The sequence below is a fragment of the Perognathus longimembris genome, chromosome 21, assembly GCF_023159225.1.
Source record: "Perognathus longimembris pacificus isolate PPM17 chromosome 21, ASM2315922v1, whole genome shotgun sequence".
Taxonomy (NCBI): Eukaryota; Metazoa; Chordata; class Mammalia; order Rodentia; family Heteromyidae; genus Perognathus; species Perognathus longimembris.
This window is the reverse complement of record NC_063181.1, coordinates 45,121,066-45,144,253: the sequence shown is the minus strand read 5'-3', so window position 1 is coordinate 45,144,253 and position 23,188 is coordinate 45,121,066. Positions and strand designations below refer to the sequence as shown.

Below are 23,188 nucleotides of genomic sequence, written 5' to 3'. Positions count from 1 at the left end.
AAGCCAGCCAGGGCAGGAAAGTCCATGAAACTTTTATTGCCAATTAACAACCCCAAGAAAGCCAGAAGCAGAGTTGTGGTTCAAGTGGTAGAGTGCTAGCCTGAGTAAAAGAGGCTCAGGGATAGCACCCAGACCCAGACCCTGAGTTCCAAGCCCCAAAACTGGCACACACATACATAAATCCAGTTTTCAACCCATAAACTAGAGAGTAAGGCAGAGAGCTGAGAATATGGCCTAGTGGCAAGAGTGCTTGCCTCCCATACATGAAGCCCTGGGTTCAATTCCCCAGCCCACATATATAGAAAATGGCCAGAAGTGGCACTGTGGCTCAAGTGGCAGAGTGCTAGCCTTGAGCAAAAAGAAGCCAGGGACAGTGCTCAGACCTCAAGTCCAAGGCCCAGGACTGGAAAAAAAAAAAAAAAAAGAAAGTAAGGCAGATAGACAGTACATCTTTAAAGTTTACTATGAACAAAGTTCAAAAGTGAACATTTTTTCTATACTTGATTAATAGTGCTACAGTTGAATATTTTATTTCATGTATAAAAACTAGAAAATCAGAGAAAAAAAAGAACAACACAGTCTTGAGAAAGGTCAGGAAAGTGCATCTTGGTAAATCTGATTAAAAAAACAACAAAACAACCTGCAAAAAAAACTCCAAACCAAACCAAACAAAAAAAAACAACAAAAAAATAAACCGTATAATCAGGAAAAACATTTTTTTCGCTAGACTGATTATAAACAACACATATAAAAGAAAACATATGCCATATTCTGTGCAACAGCTTTTTTTGTATTCTCTCTGCTTTTGTAAATAACAGCATTCTTTAAAACCTAAGGCTTGAAAAATGACTAAAAGCCTGAACGCATGCAGTGGAACTAGACAGTGGTACTAACAGGAGTAAAGGATGCACCATTCAACACCAGTCCATGCTAATGAGAAGTGGCCAACTGTTACTGAGAAAAGACAAAAGTTCTCCCAGTGGTTAAGTATGCCTCTGCTCCTCCCCAAACCTAGAGCAGAAGCCCAGGCTGGGAAGTAGCAGCTGCAGAGCTTCTCACAAAAGCTCAGTAGGAAGCACCGAAAGCCCTTCCAAAAGGTCTTAGGATCATAAAGGTTGAGAACCATTGCTCTAGAAAAAACTTTCAAGTATAAAGTATACTCTTAAACTGTAGCATTTAAAAAAAAGAGAGAGAAAGAGAAAGGGAAAATAAAATTGTAAATATTTTACCTGGCACTGGCAGATATATTTTTGAGAAACTCTTCACTAATCTTCCAGTTACCCACATTTCCTTTCACAAACCCAGCAATCATTACAAAGAGAAGGACCAGAATATTAATAGCTGTGAAGAATTTGTTCACCCAAGCAGATTCTTTTACTCCAAAAGATAAAAGACCTAAAGAAAAAGAAAGGACATTTAAAATTTTAATCTATAGGGAAAGTAGAGATATATGGAGAAAAATCAGAATTCATGTACTTAACTCACACACATCTATTTATATTGTGTTATATTTATTATCAATGGTATTATTATTGTCATATATAGTTATTAGTTACCTAATTATGAAACAATGTCTTGTGAACCCACCAACTTGATTTCTAGAGGCAGATTATACTTAGTCAAGAGATTTCTACCATTCACAAGAAGTATATTAAGTCCAGTAAATGGCTATTATTACCATCAGTAGACAGATATAAGGCAATACTTAATTTCAATCAAATATTGTTCTAAAAAGTTAGCTCACAGCCAATGTGAAAGTTCAATTCTATATATCCTTTGTATCTAGTGAACATACAAGCAGAAAATAAAGTACTTCTTGAAGGTCATATATAACAGTTATTTGTTAAATCTAGAATCATTCCATTGCTTTATTTTATGTTCCACTGTAAAAATATCTAGTCAAGTAATCTGAAGACACCAAAGAAGTATGAACAGTAAAAGTCAACCTGCACATGCACATATTTATTTCCATGTTGACAATATGTAACTTCATTTTTCAACAACTGAATAAATAATACACTATATACAGGAGACCCCTTTTTTTTTCTTTGCCAGTCCTGGGGCCTGGATACAGGGCCTGGCGTCTGTCCCTGAGCTTCTTTTGCTCAAGGATAACATCCTACCATTTGAGTCACAGCACCACTTCCAGATTTTTCTGTTTGTGTGGTACTAAGGAATTGAACCTGGGGCTTCATGCATGCTAGGAAAGCACTCTACCACTAAGCCAAATTCCCAGCCCTTATTTACAGATAGGTCCCTGGTAGTTTTTATAAATAGCACTGACATCATCATTCTTTTTTTTTTAACTTATGAAGACATGATAGGACTTTTACAATTAGTTGTATAGGGCAACAATTACAGAAACATCATCATCCTTTTATATACATCTTTCTACATTTTCTAGTTGTTTATAATAATTTTCCCTAAGTTAATAGGGCTTCTGGTTCACATTGTTAAAATTGTCTATAGGTAGTCTGATCCAACTTAAATTGGATTAAATTTAAATGTAAATTAGTTTTTCTTCTAGGATATTGTTTATACTGGGTTAAAGGCCTCTGCTACTTAGATCCTTGGGAGCATAGTACAGCCACTGACATTTTATCTTAGTTCCTTTAGCTCTACAAGCACTTTCCAAATAAGTATCTAATCTGAACACTGCATATGCTTCCCTTCTACCTTTAATAAGACAATAATTTCAGTTGGGGGCTGGGAATATAGCCTAGTGGCAAGAGTGCTTGCCTAGTATACATGAAGCCCTGGGTTCGATTCCCCAGCACCACATATATAGAAAACGGCCAGAAGTGGCGCTGTGGCTCAAGTAGCAGAGTGCCAGCCTTGAGCAAAAAGAAGCCAGGGACAGTGCTCAGGCCCTGAGTCCAAGTCCCAGGACTGGCAAAAAAAAAAAAAGTTTCAGTTGGCAGATGGTGCTACAATATGAATATTTATAATAGAAGATTTTGGTTTTCAAAGAATTTAAAGCTAAAGAAATTTCAAAGAATTTATAAGCTCAGACTCTACTTAAAGGACAGGTATGAAGGTGAACGAGGAGAGGGCAAATGATACAGGCTTATGGCCTAAGACTTAGATTTGTCATGGAATATAACAGTTCTAAACACATCAGGGCTATATGCTTTTCACCACTGAGAATATTTCACCAGCTGAATATTTTAAGTTTGTTGAAGCTACTCTAAATAAAACATGATATAACATGATATAAACAGCTATTCTGTTTAGAAACCAAATAAAATGTATCATTTAATGAAAAACAATGGATGCATTTTTTCTTGACATTAGAAGCAAGATATTTTGGACCAAGTTTTTTCATGTTCTTGCCCCTACCCCTATATTTGAGTAGTAACTATTTTTTTTAAGTAAGGCTATTTTTAAAACTCTATTATTTTTCAGGTAAACAATTCCTAATAGAAATGCACCTCCCTCACATCCTTCTAATGAGAAGAGAAAAATATTGAAGGTAAGGCTGTATGGAAAAGCGAGGGTACCTGGGCACCAGTGGCTCATACCTATAATCCTAGCTACTCAGGGGGTAAGATATGAGGACTGAAGACAACCTGGGCAGACAAATCCTTAAGACCCTATCTCTAATCAGCAAAAATGCCAGAAATGGCAGTGTGGCTCAAATATAGCACTATTTGACTGAAAAAGCTGAAGGAGAGGAGAGCTCCAGGCGCCAAGTTCAAGCCCCAGTACACAAACTAAATAAATGAATAAGGATAAATAATGTGAAGTAGAAAGCAGGAACAAATTTTATTTTTAGTGTAGTCCACATAGCTTAAGGGTGACTGCGGATGACAATCAGAATGGAAAACGTTCAACTAAAACAAGAGGATCAACTATGCCTATAAAATAAAACTAGATCAACTATACTTACAAAATAAAACTATCATCTGAGTGCTTACTATGTACCAAATGAAAAGCCTGTAGGCTTACTTTATAGTTGAGCAAACTGAGTGATGGAAGATTAAGTAAATCAAATTATAAAACTAGAGTGTGGTAAGCACAAGAACGAAAACCTGGTTGCCTCTATTCTAATTCTTTTTTTTTTTTTTTTGGTTCTTGTTTTTCCTACTCTAATTCTTATGTCTTTCTAAACTACTATGCTACAATACTGATGAAAAAATGAGAAATTATTGCACCAAATGTGGTTGTCTACAATATGTCCACATCAGAAAATGAAGGCTCAGATCCAAATTCAGTAGTTAACTATTTTGGGGGGACTGAGCGTTGGGCTCATTATAAAGAATGCCACATAACTTTTTCTTACCTGCTAAAAGTAATATAAGGCACACAGCAAAAAAGTCTGGATATTCTGCAAGGCCGGTATAATTCATTTTGAAATATGTCCTGAAAAACTGACCAATCTGTTTGTTAAGAAGTTCATCAAAAGTGCCACTCCACGCTCTTGCAACACTTGACGTACCTTCCCAAAACAGAATGTTCAGAGAATACAAGGTCACTGTCAGAAAGTGAACATAACATCATTTGCTACTCTATCTAGGATAAACACATCTTAGTTTGAGTGAAAATTTTAATCACATATAAATCATATAATTTAAACATAAAATTAAGTTACATTTTGTATTTCTAGTTACAATAGCAATTTGTTACGATAATTAACTATTATAACTACTACTATTTTTATTGAGGGGGGTCTTGCTATGTACCCCAGGTTGGCCTTGAACTCACAATATTCCTGCATGTTGTAACCATATCATGTTAGGCCTACAACAGCAATTGAAAGTTCAAGTTTATAACTGTGCGACCAGGCAAATTATTTGTAATAAACAACTATAAGAATTATCACTAAAAATTGTTGGGAATTTTTTTCCCCCAAGTTCAGATGGATGAGAATCAAACATTTTCAAGCTGAGAGAACTGAGATATACAGGGATCACCCGGCAGCTAAGGAATAGCAGACCTACTCCTGAGCGCGGGCAGCCTCTCAGGCTTCGGCAACATACCTATCACATAGGATAAAATGAGATTCCAGCCGGTGATGAAGGCCCACAGCTCGCCGACCGTAACATACGTGTACAAATAGGCGGAGCCCGTCTTGGGAACTCGGGCACCGAACTCGGCATAGCAAAGGCCGGCCATCACAGATGCCAGGGCGGCGATGAGGAAGGACAGCACGATACTCGGCCCGGAATCCGCTTTGGCGACTTCCCCAGCGAGCACATAAACCCCGGCACCCAGAGTGCTCCCGACCCCGAGGGCGATGAGGTCCATGGTGGTCAAACAGCGGCACAGCTTGGAATCTTCTAGACTGTCCAAAGTGACTATTTTTCTCCGGATCAGACATCGGGCAAAAGTCAACACTGCCCTGCAAGGAATCATTCTGAGAGAACCTGAGAAGAGGAAGAAAGAGATTAGCTCATGTGAACCACCTCCTCTCCATTAAGCAAGTGGTTTCCACAAGATGAAGGAGGCTGTGTTTGTTCACAGAGGCCAGGCAGGCAATCAGGAAGGCTTAACAGGACCAGACCCAGCTGCAAACATCCTAGAGTTCATTCCCTCCTACACCCAAGTCAGGAATTCTAACAAGGGCTTTGTGAGGGACAGAGGAGCAGAGGAATAGCAGCCCTCAGTGATCAAAAGGATATGCTATTTTTGTTCAGTTTCTGCAATTTTTAAAGGTATGTGGATGGAAATGTATCCCAGGAGATGGGATACATGAATTGTCTAATTTGAAAGTTCTCTTATCATTTATCCATCCCAAGATTTTTAAGGCTATATACCAAATGCCAGGAATTGTTACAGGCCTATGTATAGAACTGTGTTACACACATATGGCTTCTAGCTCTATTGACTTCCGGTGGAGCAATTGTCTAAAACAGGTAAAAAGGTGATCGTATGTATTCCATAGCTTTACTAAGTATGTGTGACCCACTCTACTTTTATGTGCAACAATTAACATGGAGCAGATGTGGGCTCAGCCTAATGAAAAAAATCCTTCCCCCAAAGCATACTTGGATCCTTCTTACTAAAACAAATATTCAACTGTTCTTTAACTACAGGTTGGCACATGCTTATTATACTTAGGATTTTAAATAAGTCCATGACAAGTATCAATCATTATATACTTTTTTTTGGTACACTTATGTGTCTGAGGGTCCTGGGGCTTGAACTCCGCTGTCTCTAATCCTTTTTGCTCAAGGCTAGATCTTACTACTTGAGTCATAGCTCTACTTCTGGGTTTTTGGTGGTTAACTAAAGAGTCTCACAAATTTCCTGTCAGAGCTAGTTTTAAACCACGATCCTCAGATCTCAGCCTTCTGAGTAGCTAGGATTATATGCTTGAGCCACCAGTGCCCAGTTGAGTCTTCTTTTCTAAATGGAGAGAGTAAAGAAGTAGAAAACTCCCATGCCTTACAGGTCCAAACAACCTAGCTGATCAAACAAAGAATGGGTTTTGGGCATATATAAATATGTGTGATTTTATTTATATTATTTATTTTATAGTACATTTTATAGTATATACCAATATAGGCTGAAAAGATACATTTTATAGCTGCAAAAGTATAAAAAAAGATACCAAATTTTAATATAGTCATATTTGTACAGGGGGATAATTTTATTTCTATGAATATCATAAAGTGTGTTCTTAATAGTGATTTCTAATTAAAATTCCAAGGAATATGCAGAAGCTATGTATACAAGAAATATAAAAACTAAAAGCCCTAAATGGCCTACTCTACATGTAATTCAGTGCATTAGAAATAACTGAGGACAAGGAATAGTCAGTACATTTTTAGTTCAAAATCGTATTAGGTCTTCTTCTACATATTGCATGGCAAACTTGGTGTTATATATGGTTTCTTACAGTTTTATTATGTTCATCAGGGATAACCATATCACAGCTCAAGAATTTGGACTTTTACATATTCTAAAATCCTTAACCATTTGTCAACATTTATCTAAATGTTTTAAATATCATTTTCATTTAAAAATAACAAATAAGGTATTTCCATTTATCAAACATCCATTTGTCTTTGAGTAATTGAAAAGCATGTGTCAAGAGCTTCTTAGAACTGACAGGTACTCAACAGCCTTTGCCAACAATGCTTCTATTCATAGCCAGGTAAAATACTGATTACAAAAGCTGTGATACATAAGTAATTTTGTAGAAATAAAATGGGATGACAGTAAAAGAACATAAAAACATACTGTGTCAATTTTAATGAGTCCTTATTAAACAAACATCTGTTGAGTCTCAGCAGTGTTCAGTAGATAATGAAAAGTAGTTTCAGCTTTTTGTAAAGTATTTGTGAGGAGGAGGCACACTGATGTATGAACGTAGCAAGAAAACAAAAGAATGAGAAAAACAGTATTTGGGTCTGATGTTAATAATATAAGTTGATATCTATATTTTATATAGATAAAATATATAAATATTTTTCAGCATTAGGGATTGAACACAGGGCCTAACATACCATAGGCAAGCACTCTGCCACTCGGTGAGCTACACTCTTAGCTTTTTCATTTTTTTGATTTTGAGATAAGGTCTGGTTAACTCTTAGTTAATTCTTGCTGGGCTAGCCTTGAACTCTATTTTGCTTTCACCTCTCAAGTAGCTGGGTTACTAAAGACATGCACTACCACCGCAGCTTAACCTTTATGAATTCTTGCCAAAAAGCTAAATTCCTTCCTTAGCAACATGGAGTTACTGCCTTCTAAAACTTCAGTGAAGGTTGACAGATGGACAGTGAAGTATTTCAAGTCTGGGAAACCCTTAGCTCTGGCTGATTCAACACCAGGATTTCTACCCATGGAAACTCTGCTAATTACAGTTAAAAGTTATCCTGAATTTTCACTTTGGTTCAATAGTTTGAAGTAACATTTAATTACTAGAAATGAACCTTGTTCATCCTGCCCCATGTAAAGGCTGGGATTTCAAATGGGATTCACACATTGCTCACATAGGCCGATAATAAATCTTGGGTAGTGGCAGCTAATGAGTGAATAGAGAAGGCATTCCAATGAAGCCTCAGCAAATTACCTCATTCCAGTGATACCCAAGTTTTCCCTTCCTCATTCCAGCTGCTAACTTTGGGGGAGAACATGTATATATGATTTAAAAAAAATTTTTATTGTCAAACTGATGTATGGAGAGGATACATTTTCATATGTTAGGCATTGGATAAATTTCTTGTACTGTTACCTCCTCCCTCATTCCCCCTTCCCCTCCCCCTTTCCCTTTCTCCCCATGAGTTGTTCAGTTGATTTACATCAAACAGTTTTGCAAGTATTGCTTTTGTAGTCATTTGTCTTTTTACCCTGTGTCTCTCGATTTTAGTATTCCCTTTCACTTTCCTAGTTCTAATACCAGTATACACAGTTTCCAATGTACTCAGATAAGATACAGAAATAGTGCAGGTACAACCACAGGAAGGGCATACAAGAGGATCATCAATAATAGATGCTACGGTTTCACATGGCATGTTGAAAGTAATTACAACAGTGATATAACAGTCATTTCCATAACATGGAGTTCATTTCACTTAGCATTATCTTATGTGTTCATAAGGGTATAGCTATTGGGCTCTTGTGATCCTTTGCTGTGACTTGCCTAAACCTGTGCTAATTATTCCCTATGAGGGAAACCATAGAGTCCATGTTTCTTTGGGTCTGGCTCACTTCACTTAGTATAATTTTTTCCAAGTCCTTCCATTTCCTTACGAATGGGGCAATGTCATTCTTTCTGATAGAGGCATAAAATTCCATTGTGTTTATGTACCACATTTTCCTGATCCATTCGTCTACTGAGGAGCATCTGGGTTGGTTCCATGTTCTAGCAATGACAAATTGTGCTGCGATGAACACTGTTGTGCTGGTGGCTTTAGTGTGTTCTTGTTTGTGGTCTTTTGGGCAGATGCCCAAAAGTGGGGCTGCTGGGTCATAGGGTAGCTCTATGTTTAGCCTTCTGAGGAGTCTCCATACCGCTTTCCAGAGTGGCTGAACCAGTTTACACTCCCACCAACAATGAAGTAGGGTTCTCTTTTGACCACATCCCCTCCAACATTTGTTTTTGTTGGTTTTCTTGATATAGGACATTCTTACTGGGGTGAGATGGAATCTCAATGTTGTTTTGATTTGCATTTCTTTTATGGCCAGTGATATAGAGCACTTTTTCATATGTCTCTTGGCCATTCTCATTTCCTCATCAGAGAATGTATATATGGTTTTTAACTGATGGGGGAAAATGCCATTATGCCACACAGTCCAGAGACCACTGTCACTTCCACTCCCCCCCCCCCCCATTTAGGTATTTGACTCTGTATCCTTCCCACACATCAGCAATTATGCTTCACAATTTAAAAATTCCAAGACAAAATTTCAAATTATTATGTAAGTAACAGGATGCATGGATATATTATGGAATTGTTGACATTCTTTTCACCTAGCCTTGAAAAATTAATTTCCCAAAAATCCAATGAAAGTTTTATTCAGGATAAAAAACAATGTGAGATGGAAAGTTTTCAGTCTATTAGCAACAAGCAACTTTGCATTGAAACCCTAAAACCTTCGTTTTTCTAGAAAACAGGAGCACTTTTCAAGTGCATTTCACTTATAGTTGACCCCCACACTATCTTTCCTCCAAATCAAATTTCCTGAACAATTTTATCTTTTAAAGCTTTCTCTAGATTGGTAGAATGCCAAAACAGATATAAAATTAAAGGCTCATGAGAGCACTATAAAGTGAAAACCATTGTACTAATGACTTTCACATTTTCTTTCTTTTTGTTCTAGTCAGGAAGCTGGAGTAAAATGTATTTGAAATGTCTCATGGGCAACCATTTTTCCAAAGTCATCTACCAAATGAACAGCAGATTCTACTGAAACATGTGACTCCCACCAACTTTAGTAAAAAGCAAAAAGGAAGGTGGGGGCAAGGCATTATTAGTTGTCTCATTCAAGTAGATGCAGAATGAAAAAATTTTCCCTGTGCATCTTTGTTTTTTAGGGTTGGGAAGGAAGTAAAGAAAAAAAAAATGAAGAAAGTAAAGCCTTTAATACCTTGGTAAACAGAGCCCCTGGCTCCATCAGCACTCTGCCTGAGCTTAGCAGCAGCTTCAGCACTAACACAGCTTCAGCTTCAACACAGGCAGATACTGGTCCCAAAGGTTCTCTAGTCAGCAATTGTTAGCTAATAAATTACTCTGGAGTGGCAGAGGGTACAACCTGTTCCCTTTCCTCATGCTGATAAGAGGAGTCACCCTCTAAGAGCCATTGCAGACATCATGAGATACCTTTTCCAAAGTTATTTCATACCTATCAGTAGTCTACAAATGCTACTACTGTTGTCACTGTATTTGATTTTGGTACAGGTATTGTATAAACGTTTATCTTAATTAGGGAAGGGGGGCTGGGGATATGGCCTAGTGGCAAGAGTGCTTGCCTTGCATACATGAAGCCCTGGGTTTGATTCCTCAGCACCACATATGTAGAAAAGGCCAGAGGTGGCGCTGTGGCTCAAGTGGTAGAGTACTAGCCTTGAGCAAAAAGAAGCCAGGGACAGTGCTCAGGCCCTGAGTCCAAGGCCCAGGACTGGCCAAAAAAAAAAAAAAAAATAGGGAAGGGAAGAGGAACATCGAAATGGTGAGACAAAGGACAAAGGACAAAGGGTGAACCAATTCAACAGCGATACTCACAAGACAATATGTTAAAATTAACTGCACAACTTGGGGGGACCCTGGGGGACAGCAAAAGTGGAAGAAAAATGAGGGAGGGAGTAATAAGTCTGACAAGAAATGTACTCATTACCTTACATATGCAACTGTAACCCCTCTGTACATCACCTTGACTATAAAATTAAATAAAAAATGGCTACAGTTTGTTAAGTGCTTATCATTTTCCTAGTACTGACCTGACACTGTCTTACTCCTTTCACAATTTTCCATAATACCTTTGTAAGGTCAAGATAATAACAGTAAGGGTTAATTACAATAATAAATAACAACAATGATTACTTTGTCTAACAAGTGTCTTAAAAACACATATTGGGGGCTGGGGATATGGCCTAGTGGCAAGAGTGCCTGCCTCATATACATGAGGCCCTGGGTTCGATTCCCCAGCACCACATATACAGAAAATGGCCAGAAGTGGCGCTGTGGCTCAAGTGGCAGAGTGCTAGCCTTGAGCAAAAAGAAGCCAGGGACAGTGCTCAGGCCCAGAGTCCAAGCCCCAGGACTGGCCAAAAAAATCCCAAAAAACCACATATTGTTTTGTTTTTGAGATAAGCTAGCTTGGAACTCAAGATCATCCTGTCTCTTCCTCCTAGATGCTGAGATTGTAGGCATGCACTTTAGGACAATCAATTTCATGGTACAGATTCTAAGACTGAGGATCAACAGTTAGTCAACATCACAGTCAACATGTGGTGGAACCAAAGACCAAACCCAGCATGTATGACTCTGGGCCTTTTATTCAGTCACTGTGCTACAGTGTCATCTTGGTGAAAGTTCCCAACCTGGCCCAACTTCTTTCTGCTCTGTGTAGCACTGTCTTCCCACCCCTAAGCCACAGGTCACTGTAACTGAGCCAGAGACCAATGCCTTTTAAATATTTAAAGTCAGAGCATACTAAGATGACCTCAATATTCTACACAGTGGCTGAATCACTGACTGGGAACCAGCTGAAAGTGGTAGAGACACCAAGAGGCTGGCCGCAGAAAGAAGGCAGACTGCCAGGGAAGGGCAGAGGTCACCAATCTGCTGCCCCAGGAGAGGTGCAGGCCAGCTTTTCCTCAGGCCCTTCTCAGGCTGATGTGTGGGATTCCCTTGTGTCATCACAGCAAGCCTCCTTGCAATTAATGCTATGCTGAGCTGCTCTTGTGCCGTTCACTGAAACCAGAGACTGATGATGAAGGTCTGAATGGTTTGGGGAGGCCCTGCTCCATGCACGGGCTAGTCTCCATTTCCAACTCCTCCAACCCACCAGCTTTTGTCATGTCCGGATTATTTCTCTTTCTTCCAAGAGCAGGTTTGAATTTATTTTTTAACATTTTTTCCAGTAAGTTATTTAAAGACAGTTTAATACATTATGAGGCTTGCCCTTTATACATACCACTAAATGCACCAAAATTTGGGAGATATTTTCATGAAACAAGGTATTTAGATGAGTAGGCTTTCTAGATCTCTAGCCTTGAATACTGAAGGCCATCATGTCCACCTACTATCCTTAGAATGTTTACCTTCTCACCCCCACACAAGTGAAAATATATTGATCTGTGTGTTTCCACTGTCCCTGGCCTGCCCCCACGTCCTCCACTTCTGTTTTGGCTCCCAGATCTTCTGAGCTACTGCAGAGATAACAAGAAAGTTCTTCTCCTTCTCTATAGGCTCCTGAGAGTTTTCTTCTGACCCAGAGGATCAGCAGCCTAACGAATGAGAACCTCCAGGTTATCTACCTGTTAAGAGAGAAGAAATGAGGGAGAAGGGAGGAATAGAAAATGAGGGTTTGAAAAGGGGAATACAATTCAGATCTCCTGCAAGAGATAAAGTTGTGCAAGTTGAAATGTCTTTTAAATGCCTTTGGGCAGCTAGCCAGTGCTTCTTTGAGAATTGCCTCCACACCTCACTTAAATATGATGTGTTTGGTGCAATATGTGACATTAGAAAAGGTCAACTCTAAGCAGCTGAGAACACACAAGAAAAAGTGCACCAAAGGTGTAAGTGCAATTACAATGACTATAACAGAGGGCCAGGAAACACAAAAGCAACTGAGTCTGAGTTGCTTATGACTTCGTACATCTCAAACACTTTTTTTTTTTTTTGGCCAGTCCTAGGCTATGAACTCAGGGCCTGAGTACTGTCCCTGGCTTTTTTGCTCAAGGCTAGCACTCTGCCACTTGAGCCACAGCGCCACTTCTGGCCATTTTCTGTATATGTGGTGCTGAGGAATCGAACCCAGGGCCTCATGTATACGAGGCAAGCACTCTTGCCACTAGGCCATATTCCCAGCCCCTCAAACACTTTTTTGCTTTGTTTTTAGTGACATGCAACGAAAGTGTCTAAATAATCCTGCCAAAATGTTTAAATGAATTCAGTTTTTTGTACAATCCCTCAGTGACATTTCAAAGCCATTGATGCTCTTGATTTTTATACACAGGGTATATAAATCATCACAACAGATGGCCTTATAGAGCAGTCAAAGAGAAGGAGAGGCCCAAATACCAAGGCATCCTGTTCTTTCTATGTAGCTCTGCTACAAGACCTTCATATTTCATGGAAGTCTCCTCTTCTAACTCCTACCTTAAGTCTAATTCTATTATAACAACAAATACAGAAAAGTCTCCAGAGAATCCCAAATTATCACCTTATCTCCCTTCAGATGAACACATTTACTTCCAACAGCTAAAAAAGGCACTCCCAATAAAATTAAGGGATCCAGATGTAGCCAGACATGTTTGGAGTCTGATTTGCTTACGATTTCATTCATCTTATATATGGGTATCAATTCCTTTTGCTTTGTTTATAATAACCACCCTGTAGTGCCTGGGCACATGGCCAGAGGCCTGCAAGATCTGCTGTTTCTATCTCTTCAGTCCATCTTCTGCTTCACCTTCCTCTCCAGAGCTCCACTGGGTTTCCTCTCAACTTCTTCAGAATTCAGCCTCATTGTAGCTCATGGCTTTCTGCCCTTTCTGTAGGGCTTTCTTCTTCCTGGAAAGTTAATCCTTTCCTCTTAAACTGGATAGCTCCCAATAACTCTCCATATGGCCCTCAAGCTAAATTAGGTCACTTGTTCTCAAGGCACTTGTGTGTGTATGTGCTTGAGTGCTGTGGAAGTCATGCTTTGCAACTGAGCCTTCAGCCCAATCTGTATTTTTGTCACTTTTATTTTTATTTTTTTATTTATTAATTGAACACAATTTTTTTTACAAGGTGTTGTGCAAAAAGGGTACAGTTACATAGTAGGGCAGTGTGTACATTTCTTGTGATATCTTACGTCCTGTTTTTCTATCCCTTCTCTAGGTCAGGTAGACATATATACAATATACAATGTATCAAGAACATATACAGTATTCACAGACTTGGTCTCTACTGTCTCTCCGTCTCCCTTTGTTAACAGTCATATATCAGGGAGATCATGCCCCTTTGTTTTCTGTGTTCTAGGCTTGTCTCGCTCAACATTATTTGTTCGAGTTCTGACAATTTCCCTGCGAATAACAATATTTCACCATTCCTAATCGCTATGTAGTATTCCACTGTGTATAAGTACCATATTTTTTGGATCCATTCGTCTGTGGAGGGGCATCTGGGTTGTTTCCATATTTTGGCTATTGTGAATTGTGCCGCGATAAACATGGAGGTCTTTTTGATATCTTGGGACTTGCTGTTTAGGATAGATGCCTAGGAGTGGTACGGCTGGGTCATAGGGTAGGTCTATATTGAGCTTTTTGAGAAACCTCCATACTGTTCTCCAAAGTGGTTGTACTAATTTGTCACTTTTATTTTTAATCATAATTATACACAACTGCTTGGAAGAACTTAGGTCTTAATCCTTAATGTGCTGAATTGTGTCCCCTGCAAAAGCTATGTTGAATTCTAATTCCTAGTGTCTTGTTTCATAAGGTTTTCTGGAAGCAGTCTTTAAAGGTGCTATTAAATAAAGGTCACAGGGTAAGCCCTAATCTAGTATGACTAGTGTCCTTATTAGAAGAGGAAATTGTTGTGTGATGTGGGATGAATGCCAGGTGATGACAGAAGCAGAAATTGGAGTGGTGCAGCTATAAACCAAGGAGTGGTAAAGATTAATGGCCATCAGCAGAGCTGGAGGAAGGAAGGAAGGAATCTCCTGTGGGTTTCAGGAAAGTATAGCCCAACTGTCACTTTGATTTTTGACTGGTAGTTTTCAGAACTGTAGGCCAAAATATTCTGTTAATTTAAGCCATATGATTTGCAGTGTATCTTTTTTTTTTTTTTTATGGCCAGTCCTGGGCCTTGGACTCAGGGCCTGAGCACCTTCCCTGGCTTCTTCCCACTCAAGGCTAGCACTCTGCCACCTGAGCCACAGCGCCCCTTCTGGCCATTTTCCATATATGTGGTGCTGGGGAATCGAACCGAGAGCTTCATGTGTAGGAGGCAAGCACTCTTGCCACTAGGCCATATTCCCAGTCCCTGCAGTGTATCTTAAAGGCAATCCTATGGATTTAATAACTCCTTTAGGTTGCAAATCTCTTGAAATCAAGGTCTGTGATGAATTCATCAGTTGTATCCTCACAGTTTTTGAAGTGCAGATAGGAGTTCAGTAAACATTTTTTGAATCAGTGTGTGAGTGAATGAATTGCACTTGCTTTGTAGTCAACGAAAGCATTATGCTTTCTTTCTCCCTCAAAGATAATTACATAGAGTGGGTTCCTTTTGTTGCACTACTTTAAAACCTAAACGCAGCATTAAATTTCAGAGTATTTCAAAGTATTTGGGCACAGGCTATAATCTCAGTCCATCAATCAATGTAGTAAATACTTTACCTATCTTTTCACTAAAATTTGATAAGCATGCTTTCTCACTTTCTTTAAGTTAAAAGAAATTAAGTTAGGCCTGACAGAACCAAGAAGAGAATACCATGGCACCAAGAATGTCTCTCTAAAATAATTTTGGCACACTGATCAACACCCTGAGGAGATCATTCAACGAAACAGAAACTCAATTATCTCCAGCTTATTGCAAGGTTATCATAATAAGTGGTGTTAGGGGCTTTGCTAAAATACTAGCACATTAAATTTAAGCATCCCAAATCTGGTTTAAGCACCATGAAGAGGATTTTGAGTTTGCTAGACATTACTTGTTCATAGTGAACACAATACCTCTTAGAATCAGTTTCTTCTTTTCCATGTACATATTACAATTTTCTGGAACTTTGCTGATGAATAGTGTCTGACTTCCTGCTCTGTGGTTTCCAAAATCTACACTGGTCTCCAATTTGGTAAGAAGGGCAAGTACCTCTCTCCTTTCTTCTTCTCTCTCTTTCATACTCCAGGATGACAAGATGGAACAGGTGTTTATTCTTTGCAAATATCTGTAAATTATTTTAATTGTCACAAGATACAGTCCATCCAGACCTAAATTATGAACCAGATGAAAGCACCTTGGTTCTCTCTTTACCAACCTTGACTTCAGGTTCCCTTATGGTTACGTTGGTTTTTTTCTTCCAGTCAGACAACTTCTGTTCTCAGCTCTCCTTCCTTTTAGTCACCTATTACTCTCATACTAGGTTCTGCCCTTTCTATGTTGGACTTCATGATGAAATACAAAACTCCAACTAAAACATTTCTTGGCTTGCAAGGTCCTATTATTTTCTTTATTCTTTTATATTTAAAAATGGAACCTTTCCTTCCCATGGAAGCCACAGTGATTCCTTCTGGTATTTCTCCTCTTATTCTTCATGCTGAATATTCATTACATTATCTTACTACAATTTGGACTATATTTGCCTTCTTTCCAAACAACAATACCTTTTATTGTTATAGTGCATAGACTTGTAGCCATGTTTCTTCTATGAGTATTTAGAAATCTGCTTTTTTAGGGGGGAAGGGTACTAGTAATGGGACTTAAATTCTAGTTTTATGCACTGCATCTATGATTTTTTTTTCTCCAGGTTAACACTCTTAACACTTGAGCCACAGCTCCACTTTCAGGTTTTAGATGGATAATTGGAGATAAGTTTCAAGAACTTTCTTGCTCGGGATGGTTCTGGACCTGGATTCTCAGATGTTAGCCTCCTGAGTAGCTAAGGATTACAGGCATGAGTCACTGGTGCCCAGCGAGAATTCTACTTTTTATTTTATTTTTCTAATGTTACATATGCAGATTGAGTCCACTAGCTTTGTCATTAAAGAATGTTCTCAGGTACAAGCAACTTATTTTTCTGTCACCAACAGACATTTTACAAATAATCAATGAAAATTATTCTTCTTGCAAATTTACTGAATTCAAACTCTCATTCCTTGTCCTCCTATTCCATTTGTCTTATGTCAATAAAGACTAAGTTTGCTTAAGAATCTTCCTTAGCAAGGGTTCAACAAATCCTGCTTGCAGGAATGTCCTTGTTTGTAAGTAGCAAAACAATGTTTCATCATGTAACACTATCCAGTTGCTTAATGTACCCTGAGTGGGAACTCGGGCACAGACTATCACTAACCAGGCACGCAAAATTTTACCTGGATAACTTAAAGGTAAACAACTCCTTGTCAAAGTGAAACCCCTAGCAAACAAATCATTTCAGACCAATGCCCGTGCCTCCCTCAGGACTGTCCCTTCTACAATTTTATGTCCCAGCCCATTCCTTTATAGGGAACCTCTTCCAGGACATCTTTTTGTGAATGCAAAGGCAATTCATTGAAGAATAAGAAGCAATTACAAAAATAGCAATAATTACTACTGCAATTTCTAGCTATTCTCGTTTCCCCCTCTGTAGCTTGATTGTTTTTGTGTTTGTGTATTTTTAAAGTGTACTTATTTTAATTTACTTATTCATACTGAAATGGTTACTATAATTAAGAAAATTAATATATCAATCAAATCATAGTAATCTTTTTAAAGAAAAGTTTTTTAAAATACTTTTGTTTTTCTTCAAAGACACATGGTTGAAAATGTCCTGAATAACGAGGTAGATCAAGTTCCAGCCACATCTAAGACAGTCACAGAATGATACTATTCATCTCCAAGGCACACTTCTCTAGTGGGATGGAGGGATCATTCTAACCTCACTTCAGAGGAAACACAAGTCCCATCTGTGCAAAATGGCTCAAATTGCACTCCAACTTTGTCTGTAGTTGCAGGTTGGGACTTGCCCTGAGTACATCCTTGACTCTTGCCCCAATCAATAATTTTTGGTCATTTTTTCACTTCCCACAGTTAAAGTGCTATCGCAATAAACTATGAGTAAACACAGGGAAATTAATCACAATGTTAAGAACTTGTTCCTGATTGTGTACTCTATCTTTTTGTTCTTACTCCCGCTTTAAAGATGCCACAGGAAAAAAAGTCAGAGTTAAATGTGAAAGTTACAACAGCACAGAGAAACACACAAAGTATTTCAGCTCATTATTTTATCCTTCCAAGTAAGTGTTAGAACGGTTTCTGGGTAGGTCATAAGGTGCTTATTATGGAGCAGGCATCAATGCATGGCAATGGATGTTATGACTAAACCAAAGATGTATATTTGAAAATCTTACTCTTGGAATACTGAAAATTATGCAAATATAAAACCTATTATTTAGAAAGAATAAAGGAGATTTGCAATGAAATAGACCGCTGATAAGTTTTAATGGAAAAATACTAAGGCCCATGGATTACTTCCTGGGCACAAAGATGGGGATGGATCAGTATGGAACCTAAGTCTTCCTGTCCTCTGCCCCTCCCCATGCTCTGAATGATTCTCCAATTCACTTCCATTACTTCCGGGGGAGCTGAGTGAGACCAAAGGGCCAGAATCCCGTCTCCTCCTTCCTCTCATCTTACCTCTTCCTCCTCCCCAATAAATTGTATATAAACAAGCTTCTCCTTGTATCCTGTATGTCCAAATATAAACATACTAATCTCTTGACATAAATTCAAAATAGTACAGTATCTTATCTGAAATGCTTGAGACCAGAAGTACTTCAGATTTCAGAGATTTGGGGAATTTACAGACTCTGAAACTCAAGAATTTGAGCATTATGTGGCAGTCATATTTTTGGATTAGAGATGTTCAATCTTGTAGTTTAAATGCTAGGAAGACTTGAGGAACCTGAATCTTACCAATCTATGTTGCTGTTGAAGTTTATAGGTATAGATATCTTCTCCATACCACAAATGCTTATTGAAAACTATAAAACATATCTTAGCAATTACATGAGAATATCTATTCCTTCCAGAAGTATAGTGGACTGGATACTCTGAAGAGCTTCCCAATAAAAACAAAACTATATTCAGGATAAATGAAAATACAATAAAGTAGCTCTTAAAGGAAAATAATATAAATTCCACAAGGCAGAGGTAGAGAAAGGGAGCAGGACAGAAGGAGTGAGGAAGAGAGGCAAGAGAAGAAGTGAAAATGAATAAGAAGAAAGCAGATAAGTAGATGTGAAGGAGTCAGATACTTAGGTCTTTTTCAAGATGAAGAGTTAAAACTAAGGGCTAGGGCAAGATACAGGTACTTGACTGGCCCAGGTTAGTAGCACGTTTGCACCCCTAATAAAATCACTTTCTACCATGTTTCCTGTTCAAAAGCAAATCCTCTTGGGAGAAAAGTCCAACAATTTTAGGGATTCGGGATTCCCATAAGCAAAGTATAGGCTTATAATAAAAAACTTCCAGATACACAACACATAATAAAACACCACATAATAAGCAGATCATTACACAAATGACACCTAATGAAGATCTCAATCAAACATTTGGAATAACTAGAAAAAAGATTTGAAAAAACAAAAATCAAAGCTGAAAAAAATAAAAAGAATGAAAGGAGAAAATTACGAACATGGCAAAGCATGTCATTAAAAGAACTAATCAGTCATTCTGTAGAAAATATAATCACAGCACCTTTGCAATAAAATGTTATTAAGTATATAATCATAAAAATTTAAAACTTATTGAATTAGGCCAGACACCTGTGGCTTATGCTTATAATGTTAGCTACTCAGGGATCAGAGATAAAGAGGACTGAGGTTTGAGGCCAAGGCAGGAAAGTCTGTGAGATACTTATCTTCAATCAACTACCCCAAAGCTGGAAGTCAAGCTGTGGTTCAAGTATCAGAGTGCCAGTCTTGAGAGAAAAAGCTAAGTTATGGCACCCAACCCTCAGGTCAAGCCTCAGTACCAACACACACACACACACACACACACACACACACACACACACACACACACACACAGTACATAAATAAATAAATAAGTTAAAGAGTATTACAGGCAATTTTCAAGGAAGCTGTTCTTCATGCAAATGTGACTATAGAGCAGATTAGACAGATTGTTAGATCAATTGCAAATCCCTTTAACATTCAAACATTTAGAAGCATGGTAATTTATTAAAAGAATTCCGAATTACAACTTTAAAAAATAACTTTTATACTTTTTTACAGAATGTAAGGTTTATAAAAAATGTTTTTTAAAAACTTCCAAGTTTTCAAATGTCCCACTCTTATGCGCCACAACTACCCCAGAATAACTACGCTGAATATATTATGCCTATATCCCAGGACTTGTCCTTCTACTCTTTAACACTGTTCATGATGTTAAAAACTCTTCTGTATTGAAAGCTTAACTTGCTTGCCTATATTCAGTTCTATCTCAGTCTCTGTAGTTTTTAGGATCAAGTTCAGCTGTTAATGAAAAAAAAACAACCAACCAGGTAAAAGGTTTGAACCAGAGGTCTACTTCACTGTCACATCAGGCAGGTCCAGAGGCCATCTACAGGTGAACTGGGTACGGATCAGTGACATGAGCTCCTTCCAGTTTGTTCCCTGAGAACACACTACACAGCATTGATCTCATGGTCTAAAGAAGCTCTTTACATTCCAGCGCTCGGATCCGCATCCCAGGCACTGCTGCAGAAATTGATGAAGCATCCCCAATGACTTTCAAAGAACTGTTCCTAGAACTCACTTCTCCTCACTTGGTAAGAACTGGAATTAGTCCAACAGCCGCTATACGCTTCACGGATGACTGAGAACCCAGTCCTTATTTCAGGTGTTCATGAATATTGCCACGTAGGAACTGGGAATCAGATATAGAAGACAAGTAGTACTCTATTACATCATCTAAGAAAATATGATAAAATATAGCAAGGTTCCTGAAAGTCTCTCCTCTGAGCAACTTTCTAGGGAAGTACAAATCTGCACATTTTACACACAAGTCTCAAGACATATACTCTGTCCTGCTTCTTGTGGCCAGTGGGCTTTTCAGTCTCAGACCCTGGATCATTTCTTCTTCCTAACAAAGAAGTTGGGTATGCGCAATGCGCAGTCTCACTGACATTATAACACTTTCCAAACACGATTTCCTATGGGAGGCCATGAGGCCTGGCTTGTCAGAGTACCCTGACAGCATACTTTAAATAAAGCAAATAAAGCATGAAGAAACTCACCTCCACATTTGGGTTTGATTTCTTCCTTTTACGACTGGCCGTGTGCTAGCAATGCATCATCCTGAGCAAGGACACAAAGGCTGAGTTTTCTTCGAGGCTTCCCCTCTTGGGTTTTCTCTTTAGCCAAGCAGTTCCCAGAACCCCAAGCTAATAGAGGCACTTGCTGCCAGAAGCTGAAAAAGAGGCCACAGCCCAGCTCCCTGTCTGTCTTCCTCTGGAAAGCGCCTCTCCTGCCATGGCTGCCTTAACAGTGAACCTTTGATTCAAGAAGAGAATTCCAGGAATAGAGTTCTTGATGGATATGGCAGGGATTGATGTGGAAGAGACAGGAGAATTCCATCCGCGTAATTCCAGGTTTATACAAGGACAGAAGACAGAAATTCTAGGACAGAAACTGTGCCTAGAATTAAATATCAAGGAACTATCAGAATCCTGCCAAGTTAATCTTATGCAAATTCTTACAATGCTGCACTCTGTTCCCTTGCCATCAACCACAAAGGAAAAAAAAGAAAAGTCATTCACAGGCTTTTCTGTTCTTTTTTTTTTTGTGTGGTATGAGGAAAAAGTACAAAGTACTCCAAGCTCTGCAGTATTTCCCTTCATTTTTTTGAAATGTAAACACTTCTATTACCTCCTTTATTAAAATATAAAATTTCAGCCAGGTGCAGTGGCTCATGCCTGCAATCCTAGCTAGTAAGGAGACTGAGATCTGAGGAAAATGGTCTGAGACCAGTCCATGCAGAAAAGTCTGGTAGACTCTTATATCCACTAAACTACTCAGATAAAGCTAGAAGTGGTACTATGGCTCAAGTGGTAGGGTTCAAGCCTCAGGATAGGCATGTGTGCATGTGTATGCGCGCGCGCGCGCGTGTGTGTGTGTGTGTATAATTTCATATTTCTTAGAAGACAAGTATCTTTAAAAGATCAGGGACTATGAAAAGGGTGAGAGAAGAAAAGATGGGGAAAATAGTCACTTTGTATATATTAGCTTAATCAATAATATAAAAAAATCAGTGAATAAGTATCACAACCAAAACCAAATTACATTCTTTCAAAACCAAATTACATTTAAAATGCTAAGCATCACACAGGAGTACTATGACTCTCAGCTTTAGATTAAAATGTCAAATAATTTTAAAGTAGGTAAAGGTGATTTGCTCTTTTAAAAATACTTTAGGAATTCTGTGCTCACAATTGAACACAGAGTAAAAAAATAAAAATGCCAGCCAATTTAAAATATATACCCTTAAACTTGGAAATTTATAGCAAGGACAATACAACTACTGCACTTGACTGGAAGACTTCTATCCACCCCATCATCCTCAGCTCCCAGGAGCTCCAATTATTTCTTACTACATTCAGACACTTCACTGTGAACCAAAATATCAATGTGTCCCAGTATTTCAAGTTTCTATCATAACCTTATTCTGTATTTCTAGACTTATTTCCCTTAAGAATAAATGTGTCAATACAAGTGAAGTGTTTAAGAGTGTACCTACACAGTATGCATTCAATAAAGGATGACTCCTCTACCTTACCCATATAACCACCTTACTTTGATCAATGGGAACTGTGTGCTGTGTTAAGGCTCCGGAATCCTTTGCAAAGGATGCAAAGGATTCTCACCCATCAAGAATATGTTAACCTTATCTCTGCGTTCTAACTACCCTTTTACCCCTCTTTCCTGGTGCCTCTCAAATCCTACCTTTTCTTTCTTTCTTTTTTTTCCCTTTATTGTCAAAGTGAAGTGCAGAGGGGCTACAGTTTCATATGTAAGGCAGTGAATACATTTCTTGTTCAACCTGTTACCTCCTCCCTCATTTTTCCCTTGCCTCCCTCTTCCCCTCTTCCCCGCCCTCCACACACCAGTTGTACAGGTAGTTTACACCAAATGGTTTTGTAAGTACTGCTTTTGGAATGGTTTGTCTTTTTATCCTTTGTCTCTCGATTTGGGTATTTCTTTTCCCTTCCTTAGTTCTAATACACATATATACAGTATCCAGGGTACTCAGATGAGATACAGTGATAGCAGGGATAAAACTACAGGAAGGGAATATGAAAACAACAACAACAACAAAAAAAAAGGTACGGTTTCACA

General features: G+C 38.5%; 1 protein-coding gene across 6 annotated transcripts in view; it reads right to left on the bottom strand.

The window, feature by feature from the left end:
- The window catches only part of Slc7a2 (solute carrier family 7 member 2), a 58,091-nt gene that overhangs the window by 15,926 nt on the left and 18,977 nt on the right, over positions 1–23,188 (bottom strand). For 3 of the 6 annotated variants that reach the window (XM_048330393.1, XM_048330394.1, XM_048330392.1), the window contains exons 2-4: positions 4,980–5,366; positions 4,283–4,438; positions 1,230–1,395 (exon numbers count right to left, since the gene is read on the bottom strand). In XM_048330393.1, the coding sequence (XP_048186350.1) occupies positions 1,230–1,395; positions 4,283–4,438; positions 4,980–5,355 (698 nt within the window). In that variant the 5' untranslated portion in view covers positions 5,356–5,366. Of the gene's footprint in view, positions 1–1,229; positions 1,396–4,282; positions 4,439–4,979; positions 5,577–20,582; positions 21,570–23,188 lie in introns of those variants that run through there. The other 3 variants (XR_007208522.1, XM_048330391.1, XM_048330390.1) reach the window with 3 other exon arrangements.